Consider the following 12,644-nt stretch of genomic DNA (forward strand, 5'->3'; position numbering starts at 1 on the left):
TTTTTTAACCTCTGCCCACAACATGGGACTTGAGCTCATGACCCTAAGATCAGGAGTTGTATGCTCTACTGACTGAGCCAGCCAGGCTCCCCTAAAAGTATTTTTCAATAATGGGAAACCTAAAGCAAAAGTAAGCATAGACACATTTGCCTATTTTAAATAATTTTTAACTCTCAGCAATAGCCAAACTATGGAAAGAGCCCAAGTGTCCATTGACTGATGAATGATAAAGATGTAGTATATTTATATAATGGACTATTACTCAGCCATTAAAAATAATGAAATCTTGCCATTTGCAACAACGTGGATGGAGCTAGAGAGTATTATGCTAAGCGAAATAAGTCAGTCAGAGAAAGACAAACACCATATGATTTCACTCTTATGTGCAATTTAGATACATGTGGGAAACAGATATACATATGGGAAGGGGGGGGGAAAGAGAGAGAGAGAGGGAAGCGAACCATAAGAGACTCTTCATGATAGAGAACAAACTCAGGGATCGATGGAGGGTGGTGGGTAGGGGATGGGTTAAATGGCTGATAGGTATTAAGGAGGGCATTTGTTGTCATGAACACTGGGTGTTACATGTAAGTGATAAATCATTAAATTATACTCCTGCAATCAACATTACACTATATGTTAACTAATTAGAATTTAAATAAAAATTTGGGAAAAAAATAAAATAACTTTTAACTCAAGCCATAAGACAGGTGAGTATGTTTCTAAAAAGTACAGCAACAATATAATGATTAACAGGTAAGACTCAGGAGGCAACAATATTTGGAATTCTATAAATTTTTGTATTTGGCAAGTATTTTAGTGAAATATTCATTGGGTATAACTAGCTGCTTCCTCTCCTTCAATGTGAAGTAACAGTATGTCTAGAAACTTGGTGTTTTTAGGAACAATGAGGTTAATAGCTATCTGAATATTTCTTTTTCTAAAAATACCTTGCCTAAAAAATTTTTACACTTTTCCAACTAGTCACAAGATTTGCTATAAATGTAAATGTAAAATGTCCCCCCCTAAAAGAAGTTCCCAGTAATTCCACATCAGTTCCAACCTGGCAGTTTTATTATTTTGGAATCATTTCATAAAGAACTATTCTGCATACTTCTCCACTCTAGTTCTGACTGAACTGAACACAGGTTAATGAATAATGACAGGAATTTTCTTCTAAGTTATTTTTGGGCTAATGAGATATGAGAATGTTTGTTTTTAAAACAGAGGAAACCAAGCCCATTTTCAGTATCTGATTTAAACCATGTTCTTGCATCTTAAAATAAACAAAGGCCTTATAGGAGTCTCTTTTCAATTAACTCATCTTTAATACAATTGCCAGTCATCTTTAATACAAATGAAAGTTCTTTCCAAATTTAATAGGACACTTTCCCTTTCACTTAATAGAGCATGTGCAACTTCTGATTGGATAATCAATTTTTCAGAAATTTTTCTTAGATCTGGACACATTTTAAAATCAAAAATGGAGTCTAATCTACTCATTTCAGAGATATCAAAATGTTGGCCCAGAGAGAATTATTAATATTTTTAAGTGCATTTTTTATTTTGAGAGAGAGAGAGAGAGCACAAGAAGAGGAGGGGCAGAGAGAGAGGGAGAGTGAGGATTCCAAGCAGGCTCCAAACTGTCAGCACAGAGCCCAACTCGGGGCTCAAACTCATGAGCCGTAAGATCAGGACCTGAGCCAGAATTAAAAGTTGGACACTTAACCGAATGGTCACCCAGGTGCCCCAACCCAGAGAGAATTAAATTTAATTATAGTTATTTAATGAAAGAATTGGGATTCAATCTCAGGACTCTAAGTGGTAATGTTCTTTTGTGGTCTCACTATACTGCCACTCATCAGATAATTTGAAATTAAACTACTACTTGAATGAGTTAATCAGTCATCCTACTTCAATACCATAATATCTTACTCTCTTTTTTAAATGTTTATTTATTTTAATGTTTATTTATATTTGAGAGAGAGAGCGAGAGAGCATGCACGCATTAGTGGGGGAGGGGCAGAGAGAGAGGGAGACACAGAATCTGAAGCAGGCTCCAGGCTCCGAGCTGTCAGCACAGGGCCTGATGTGGGGCTCAAACTCACGAACTATGAGATCATGACCTGAGCCATTAACTGACTGAGCCACCTAGAGGCCCCAAATGTATATCTATTTCTGAGAGAGAGAGAGAGAAAGAGAGAGACAGAGAGACAAAGTACAGAAAGCGTGTGTGGAGTTGGGGAGAGGCAGAGAGAGAAAGGAACAGAGGATCCAAAGGTACCTCTGTGCTGACAGCAGAAAGCCCAATGCAGGGCTCGAACTCTCGAACCTTGAGATCATGACCTGAGCCGAAGTCAGACTCTTAACTGACTGAGCCACCCAGGCGCCGCAATATCTTATTTTCAATTGCAAGCTAAAAGTTAAATCAACTTGAGTCATTTTTAGCACACTATAAACAGGCTTAATGGGACCTTTCAGCGTTTTTTAAAAAGTTGGTTCCTACTGTTAGTTTTCATTTTCACAGCCTTCTTCTTTTAAGACCCTCAAGGTTGAGTTTAAAGTTGGAAGAATTCCATAACAGTCTATGCAAACACCACATTTTAATTACTGAGGCACGCATACCAATATTTCGCCATGGCAGCAGTGGCAGGGTCCAGACGTTTCTTTTCATGCAGCTGGAGACAGCTGTCCACAAAAGCTCTGGTTACACAAATGTGTGTTTTTAATTCTGCCAGCTTATGCTGCACTGTCTTGAGTTTAAAAGAAATGAAAGGGGGAAAAAAAGTGAGCATACTAAAAGAGCACATTTTTAGTCACCTAGCATATCTAAAATTATATAATAAAAGACCTTTAGAGCAAAACAAAAGTGGAATTACTGTTTGTTTGTTTGTTTTTTTACTCTCCAAAAGAGGCAAATATTAACTAAACGGCTTAAATTTAAAACCCACAATACTCATCACCACTAAGGAAAGTTGTACTAGAAGATGGAAAAAAAAAAAAGAGATAAATGATAAATAACATCTCATGTTTTAGATTAAAAAGTTTAGACCATTTAGGGAAACTGCTTGAAAACCAGCATGACTTTAATAGGTGAGCACCATCTTGTGGTATAGTCCTTTAAGTACAGCTTAAAAAAGCACCTATTTTCCTCTGGAATCTAAAACCATGAAGAATTTCTCTCTCTCTCTCTCTCTCTCTCTCTCTCTCTCCCTCTGTCTCTCTTCTATTTTAGAGAGTGAGAGTGAGAGAGAACTGAGGAGAGGGGCAGAGAAAGAGAGAGAGGGAGAGAGAGAGAGAATCTTAAGCAAGTTCCATGCTCAGCATACATACAGCCTGACTCAGGGCTCCATCCCACGACCCTGGGATCATGACCTGAGTCAAAATCAAGAGTGGGTTGCTCAACTGACTGAGCCACCCAGACACCCCCACATCCTTTTTTTTTAAGTATACATATTTTTTAATTAAGTATATATATTTCTCTATTCTGATTCTTTGTTCTAGAGTAAAATAACAAAGTAACAAGCTGGAAAGACAACATTAAAAACATTAATTAAACATTATTTTATATTGGGAAGTAGTTAATCTAGATCTATAGAATGCAGTAGAAGAACGACATCAGCACTCAAGAGATCAAAGTCGTATCCTTCAGCCACTTCCCCCTCTCTCCACTCTCCCCCACTGACTCTCCTCAATAGCTAGTCTCTAACTTGAACTGAATGGTCTGGAATGGTCAACAACGTCAACATGTTATACTTTCTCTTGCCGGCCACAGACAACCTATAGCGGCCTTGGAAATCATTCTATCTAGACTATTCTCAAGTGTTCTTGACTGCTTTCATTTCAATCAAATATTTTTACATTCCAGATTCTTGGCTCCCACACCTTAAATTCTGAGGTTACATTTGGTATCTTTGGCACCAGCTTTTGAACCTCCTTCAGGAAACTGACTTGGATTTGACATATTGGCTTTCCACTTTGAGTAACTCCCCAAAATACACCCCATTCTAGTTGACCTCTCAAGTTCAAGGCCCAGGACTGGTCAGCTGGCTTTCCCTTCCTTATGAAAATACAGGCAGAAACAGAGTTTTGATCATTCTGCTATGGGATTTACAAGTGAGACCTTCACTGTGGCTAAAAAAAAGCATGGAAGTTAGTGAAAAAGGTTGCACAGTTCAACTCAAACAAGACATTAATATGCCCCACCTATGTACTGGCAAGTTCAAACCCAAGATTGAGTTCCCAATAGGAAGGCTTCAGGGACCAGATTCTCATGAGGATGCTGGCCCTGCCTGCCATTCGTACTGGTTATAGCAATTCTCAAACCACAAAACTGAACCTTTCAACATCATTGTAGTGGGGACAGTTTGGGAACTTTCCATTTCTAGAAAAGGAATATAATAAGACCGTGGACCAGGCAAAACCAGGGTGTCAGGAGGAGTAGGAACTCTGAGGGACAGATTCCTCAGAGGTGTATCAATATAACTACCATACTAATGAAAAACCCAATTGACTGCCTTTCCCTTGGCTTTATTCCATCCTGTTCTAGAAACAGACAATATAGCTGGCACCTAATGGTTCTAAAACCAAACAGTAGGATGGCTGATGCCACACATTTTCCACCTCTGTATCCTGGCCTCTAATTCAGAACATGCTGGGTCACATCAAAACTTTCTTCCCCTCTCACTCTTTCCTTACATTGTCTATCTCCCTTTCTATCCATTTATATTTAATTAGGCCAAATCTCTACACAATAAATCAGCACAGAGTTTCCCACTTCTGCCAAGATTACTCATAGAAAATCTAGAGATAGAACAAGAAAAAAAAAGTGGGGAAATATTCTCTACATTGAAAACAGATGAGTATATATTCCCTCTGAGCCGACTCCTGGCTTCGTTCAAGGACACCAACCATGATACTTCATTTGGAAGATAAGGGAGAATCTGACAAGTGTCCAGATAGTTTTGTCCTCTCCCTATTGTGATGGCACACTTGAAAATTTATGTACTATTTACAGTATGAAGGAATCAAGATCTCTAAGCCCAATTCCCTTCCATGAGAGCTGTTTTTCTGGGAATTCTGGGAGCTTCCAGAAGCTGAAGTTAAATTTTAGACCAGGATGGGCTCATTTAGAACTCTTTCTTTTAAAAGAAAAATGAAAAAAATTTTTTTGTTTAATGTTTACCTATTTTGAGAGAGAGACAGAGACAGAGAGTGAGCAGGGGAGGGGCAGAGAGAGAGAGAGGGAGACACAGAATCTGAAGCAGGCTCCAGGCTTCGAGCTGTCAGCACAGATCCCAATGCAGGGCTGGAACCCAGGAATCATAAGATCATGACCTGAGCCAAAGTTGAACGCTTAGCTGACTGAGCCACCCAGGTGTTAAAGAACTCATTCTTTAATTCGCTTAGTGAGGTCCACAGGTTTGAAGAAATTAATGCCTCCAAGAGTACATAATTTACTCTCTGGGGATAAGCAGATTATATTTGCATATTCTTGGCATCACATTGGGTGTTACTATATAAAATTTGTCTGGGTTCTTTACCACAGACATTGTATCTAGCTTTCAGAAATTATTGTGTAATGGGTGGGGGCTAATAATTGTACCACACATTATTAGCAAGGTGTTTTTTGTGAATGATCAACACTTGTAACACTACTTTTAAACATTCGTTACTAATCGCTAATAGATAATACTACAGCTAGCATTTAAATAAATTCCTCAAAACTTACTAAGTGTATCAGATCAAGTCTCTTTCAGAGTTCTGAATGACATTATTCTCAGAATCATGGAATTATAGAATTGGAATACACTTTGGAGAGGTTATCCAGCCCATATTCCATTTAAACAATACTGTTAATTGTACTGTAATATATTATGATTCAAATATAAAATATAACATCTTCGGTTTGCTACCTAATTTTATAATTAACCCCACACTCAAGGTCTTAAGAACTGGATAATTACATTTTGGAGGAATGTAAGGAAGAAGTATCATTTTTTTTTTCCTCTCCTATCCTTTTCATAATATTCTGTGCCCTTAGACTCAAGAGCACATCCCACACAGGAAATAACTGAAGTTTGTCTTAGAAAAGAGCATCACATTTTCACTTCATCGCCCATGGGTGAGGGAAGTGAGGAAAGAAAAAAGGTCTATCTACTTTCAATTTCTGGGTAGTAAAACTAGGATAGGAGTTAAGAGTGTACGTTCCAGGACCGCCTGAGTGGCTCAGTCAGTTAAGCGTCCAGCATCGGCTCAGGTCACGATCTCAGGGTTCCTGGGTCCCAGCCCCGTGTCGGGCTCTGTACTGACAGCTCGGAGCCTGGAATCTGCTTCAGATTCTGTGTCTCCATCTCCTCTGCCCCTTCCCAGCTTGTGCTTTGTCCCTCTCTCTCTCTCTCTCTCTCTCTCTCAAAAATAAACATTTGAGGTGTCTGGGTGGCTCAGTCGGTTAAGCATCTGACTCTTGGTTTTGTCTGAGGTCATGATCTTCCAGGTTTGTGAGTTCGAGCCCCTCATCGTTGGGATCTGCGCCGACAGCAGGGAGCTTGCTTGGGATTCTGTCTCCCTCTCTCTCTGCCCCTCCCCCACTCACGCTGTCTCTGTCTCTCTCAAAATAAATAAATAAACCTAAAAAATAAACGTTAAAATTTAAGAAAAGATTTAAAAAAAGAGTGTAGTTTTCAGAGTTATAATGTCTGTGTAATCTTGGGAAACTTGCTTAACCTCTCCATGCCTCAATCTCTTTATCTGTAAAATGAAGGTAAAAAGAATGCTTATAAAGAGAGTTGTGAAGAAAAAAACAAGATAATCCATTTAGCACAGTGTCTAGTACATGGGAACAATGTAACAAATCAGTCATTATCATTATTTAATAACTGAATTTTACCATTTTATTATCTATTCCATGGAAAAATCATAAGATTTGACATCAAATATCTCCATATTTGAATGAATGAAAAGGAATAAAAATCTTATAATAATTGCAACTTAAGTATGGTTAGGTCTCCATTCTACAAAGAAAATGATTTTTTTGTGAAATGCACTGAAATGGTCAGAAAGGCCCCAAATGTTCAAAATTCAAGCATAACAAAGATAAAGGAAACTGAATAGTTAAATGATTGTAAAATGACATTTGGCTAAGTATAATACAACATTTAAAGGTCTTCTATTTCATATTAATAACTGGAACAATAGTGTACCAAGCTCTAGAATAGGAGGTGTAAGCATATATTGGTCATTCATCTTCTTTGAATACATTCCTAGATTGACTATGAAAATATTCAAAGATCCTTATTTCAGTAAAGCAAAAAAATTAGAAGAAATATCCCAGAAATCTGAGAACATAATAAATTTACTTGAAAAACCAGACTACAGGTAGCGTAGTACACTGGTGGAAGTGATACTACTGCCACCTAGTGACAGTTTGGTAAACTCCCTTTGAAAGAAGGTAGTGCTTCATAAAATAGCGCTCGCTTTGAAAAAGATTAAAACTATATTCTCTCTTTTTGCTGTCAAAGTGTATGTATTTATTTAGTAAATATTAGTCAAATACACATATTACAGACTTTTTTTCTTCTCTGGGAAAACATTATACCAGTTTCCTATTTCCTTCATGGTCAAATGTCAAATCATATTTAACGTTCTGAGCTATAAACAATCTGGGTAATATCATAGTCATCTTTATTGTAATTTAATATGAATTCCATAAAAGGAGATGTAGATTTCCAAGGGGATGGAAAATATGCCTATTTGATTTACTTTTTATAGTGTTCATAACAGGGCCAAAGGCGTGAGGTGGTGATGGTTGGTTTTCAGAAGCAAAAGCTATTACAGGCACACTTTGTTTTATTGCTCTTTGCAGATGTTGCATTTTTTACAAATGAAAGGTCTGTGGCAAATCTGTGGAGCAAGTCAATTGGTGCCATTTTCCCAATAGCATTTGCTCACGTGTCTCTGCGTCATATTTTGGTAATTTTCACAGTATTTCAAACTTTTTCACTATCATTATATTTGTCATGGTGATCAGTGATCTTTGATGTTACTCGTCTTCTTGTTTTGAGGCACCATGAACCACGCCCATATAAGATGGCGAATTTGATCGATACGTGTGCGTGTTCTGACTGCTCCACTGGCCAGCCGTTCCCCATCTCCCCTTCTCCTTGAGCTTCCTTATTCCCTGAGACCCAACAATACTGAAATGAGACCAGTTAATAACCCTACAATGGCTTCTAAGTGTCCAAGTGAAAGGAAGAGTCACATGTCTCTCACTTTAAATCAAAAGCTGGAAACAACTAAGCTTACTTATGTCAAAAGCCAAGATAGGCTGAAAGCCAGGCCTCTTGTGCCAGTTAGCCATGCTGTGAATGCAAAGGAAAGTTCTTAAAGGAAATTAAAAGTGCTACTCCAGTGAACACATGAATGACAAAAAAGTGAAGAAGCCTTATGCTGATATGGAGAAAGTTGTAGTGGTCTAAATAGAAGCTCTAACCAGCCACAACATCCCCTGAAGCCAACACCTAATCCAGAGCAAGGCCCTAACTCTCTTCAATTCAATGAAGGCTGAGAGAGGTAAGGAGCTTGAAGAAGTCTGAAGTTGGCAGAGGTTGGTTCATGAGGCTTAAGGAAAGAAGCCGTCTCCATAACGTAAATGTGCAAGGTGAAGCAGCAAGCGCTAATGTGGAAACTGAGGCAGGCTATCCAGAAATTCTAGCTAAGATAATTAACAAAGGTGGCCACACTAAACAACAGATTTTAAATGTAGATGAAACAGCCTTACATTGCAAGAAGATGCCATCTAGGACTTTCACAGCTAGGAAGATGACAATACCTGGCTTCAAAGCTTCAAAGGACAGGCTGACTTTCTTATTAGGGGCTAATGCAGCTGGTGACTTTTAGTTGAAGCCAATGTTCACTTACTATTCTGAAAATCCTAGGGCCTTTAAGAATTATGCTAAATCTACTCTGCCTCTGCTCTAGAACTGGAACAATAAAGTCTGGATGACAGTACATCTATTTACAACGTGTTTGGCTTATTGCATATTTTAAGCCCAGTGTTGAGATCTACTGCTCAGGAAAAAAATTCCTTTCAAATATTACTGTTCGTTGACAATGCACCCAGTCACCCAAGAGTTCTGACTAAGATGGACAATGAGATTAATGCTGTTTTCATGCTTGCTAAGACAACATCCATTCTGCAGCCCATGCATTAAGGAGTAATTTTGATTTTCAAGTTGTATTATTTAAGAAATACATTGTATAAGGCTGTAGCTGTCATAGATAGTGATTCCTCTAGTGGATCCAGGCAAAGTAAATTGAAAACCTTCTGGAAAGAATCTACCATTCCAGATGCCATGAAAAACATTCATGAGGCATAGGAAGAGACTGAAATACTAACATCAACAGGAGTTTTAGAAGTTGATTCCAACCTTCCTGGATGACTTTGAGGGATTCAAGACTTCAGTGGAGAAAGTGACTGTGAGATGTTGTGGGAATAGCGAGAGAATTAGAATCGGGAGCCCGCGGGTGCCTGGGTGGCTCAGTCAGTTGAGTGTCCAACTCTTGATCTTGGCTCAGGTCATGATCTCACAGTTCATGGGATTGAACCCCACATTGGGCTCTGCATTGACAGCTTGGGATTCTCTCTCCCTCTCTCTCTCTGCCCCTCCCCTGCTTGTGCACACACCTCTCTCTCTCTCTCAAAAGAAATAAGCTTAAAAAAAAAAGAAGTGGAGCCTGGAGATATGACTGAATTGCCGCAATCTTATAATAAAACTTTAATTGATGAGGAGTTGCTTCTTATGGATGCATAAAAAAAATTGGTTTTCTTGAAATGGAACTACTCCTGGCGAAAATGCTGCAAAGATTGTGGAAAAGAAGACAAAAGATATAGAATATTACATAAATTTAGTTGATAAATTTAGTTGATAAAGCATCAGGTTTGAGAGGATTGATTTCAATTCTGAAAGAAGTTCTACTGTGTATAAAATGCTATCAAACAGCACTGCATGCTACAGACAAATTGTTTGTTGAAGGAAGAGTCAGTTGATGTCGCAAGTTTTGTTGTTGTCTTTTAAAAAAGGCACAGCCACCCAGCCTTCAGCAACCACCATCCTGATCAGTCAGCATCCATCAACATGAAGGCAAGACCCTCCATCAGCAAAAGATTACCACTCACTGAAAGCTAGATGATGGCTAGCACTTTTTAGCAATAAAGTATTTTTTAATAAAGGTATGGACGCCATTTAGACATAATGCTATTGCACACTTAATAGACTACAGTATAGTGTAAACACTTTTATATGCACTAGGAAAACAAAAATTTCATTATAATCGCTTTATTGTGATATTCTGGAACAGAACCTGCAATACCTCCGAGGTATGCCTATAACGCACTTTGGGTAAAGTTCCGAAAGTCACAGAGTAATACCACTTCATATTGCTAGCAGCTTATAGTGTGTATTTTCAGAATCACACCTATCAAATTACATTTCAGCATCTAACCTTTAGAAGGCAGTCAATACATATTTGCTCAGTGAAACAAAATGGAATAAGTTATGTATATCACTATTTCTCAAAGGGAGACTATTGGCATTTTGAGTGAGACAATTAGTTGCTATAGGAAACTATCTCTGAATTACAGGACATTTAACCATACTGGCCTCCAGAGCACTAAATACCAAACACACCCCCAGTTGCTGTGTACCCCACCTCCTGAGGGGTTCTAAATGCCTGAGGGGAAGAGGGCAATCACCGAGAATCACTCATAGGTATAAATTAATGATATGCAAATTAAAAGGAATTTACAGTATAAAATCCTCACTCTGTTTTTGTATAAAGTCAATTCTTCTCACTATTTTTTAAATGCTTATTTATTTGTTTTGAGAGACAGAGAACACGAGTGGGGGAGAGGCAGAGAGAGAGAGAGAGGGAGAAAGAGAATCTCAAGCAGGCTCTGCACTGAAGTGTGGAGCCTGACCCAGGGCTCGAACTCCTGAACTGCAAGATCATGACCTCAGCCCAAATCAAGTATTAGATGCTTAACTGACTGAGCCACCCAGGCACCTCTAAAATCCTTACTCTTTTTAAAAATTTTTTTATTATTTTTTCCTTTAAGTTTATTTATTTATTTTGAGAGAAGCGGAGCACAAGCTGAGGAGGGGCAGAGAGAAAAAGAGAATCCCCAGAAGACTCCGCAGGGTCAGTGCAGAGCCCGATGTGGGGCTTGAACTCACAAAACTGTGTGATCGTGACCTGAGCCGAAGTCAGATTCTCAACCGACTGAGCTACCCAGGCAACCCTAAAATCCTTACTCTTAAGGAAATCACAATTTAGGAAAGTCAAGTCATACTGCTTTTTAAAAATGTTTTCTAAAGTGTGTGCCTCATGTTTACAGATCCAGAACAACTATTTTTGGATCTGTTATGCCAATAAGAAAGTTAGGATCTAAAGAAGCTTTTTCAGAATGGAAAAAAGTTACGTTGATGAACAACAGAGTAGGTTCCCTTTATTGGAACAAAATAGAAGACGACATTACGTAAGGTAAAAATAGCAAACTGTAATGAGTGCTAAATTTGCCAGGCAATATTCTGACCACTTTGTGTATATTATCTCAGCTAATCCTCACAGCAATTCTATAAGGTAGCTACGGATATCATTCACATCTTGCAAATAAGAAAATGCTTCCTAGAGAGATCATACAACCTGACTAGACCACGGAGATCCAAGTAGCTGAGCTAGGACTTAAAAATGACTGAAGTTAATTCCATAAAGCTGGTCCTCAAAGGCTACCAAAGTGTTTCATCTCCGCCTTGCCCTTCACAAAGCCCTTCATAAGCCATTCCACTTGAAACTGTTTAGGTAGATTTCCAACTCCAGGTTTTTTGCTGGCAAAATGTTGAAGCAACTTTATGGCTAAATTGTTTATAAACTTTTCTTTCATTTAAGAAGAAACTAGAGTCTAATATTTGATTGGCATGGTTAGTGATTATGGCCACCTTATGCTGAGTTTTTTGGCAAAAACCTTAAACTTCCTTGCAAAACCTTAAACAATCATCCACCTTCTCTGTGTTTGATCATCAACAGCTAAATCCTTCTAGTAAATCTAAAACACAAAAAAGCAGAAGGTACCACTATACACCCATAATCATTAACCTCATCTGAGTCCTCAATACTGCTCACTACTGCTCACAGCCTTATTATATTTCTCTAGTTAGTTCAGTCTCTTACTTTGAAAGGGTATCTCAAATATTCCTCTCTCTGTGGACACCTGCATGCCCCCTTCACTCACCTCTTTTTCAAGAGCTGAGTTTCCCTATGTTATTTAAGGAAAATGGAAGTCTTCATAAAGAGCTTTTGCAATTTTCTACCAACAGAGCTAAGTGTCTGACTGAACCCATACCCATTCTTTCCTCTTTTCTTCCCGTCACAACGGAGGAAACACCTCTGCGGTGGAGGTGGGAAGGACTACCTTTCCATATGCTTTCGCACCCACACCCTGATTCTTTCTCAAATATCATAGCAGTTTTCTTCATATCTACAATCTTTCTTTCTTTACTAAATCCTTTCTCTAGGTATTAAAACATGCTCCCAGGGGCACCTGGGTGGCTCAGTTGGTTAAGAGTCAGCTCCTAACCAACTTCACC

The 12,644-nt window shown here is 38.6% G+C and overlaps 1 protein-coding gene across 2 annotated transcripts in view; it reads right to left on the bottom strand.

The window, feature by feature from the left end:
* The window catches only part of ACADL (acyl-CoA dehydrogenase long chain), a 45,754-nt gene that overhangs the window by 7,888 nt on the left and 25,222 nt on the right, over positions 1-12,644 (bottom strand). For both annotated transcript variants that reach the window (XM_027051778.2, XM_027051769.2), the window contains one exon: positions 2,626-2,753. In XM_027051778.2, coding sequence (XP_026907579.1) covers positions 2,626-2,753 — 128 coding nt within the window. The remainder of the gene's footprint in view (positions 1-2,625; positions 2,754-12,644) is intronic.

Source organism: Acinonyx jubatus, chromosome C1 (assembly GCF_027475565.1).
Source record: "Acinonyx jubatus isolate Ajub_Pintada_27869175 chromosome C1, VMU_Ajub_asm_v1.0, whole genome shotgun sequence".
In the NCBI taxonomy this organism is placed as follows: Eukaryota; Metazoa; Chordata; class Mammalia; order Carnivora; family Felidae; genus Acinonyx; species Acinonyx jubatus.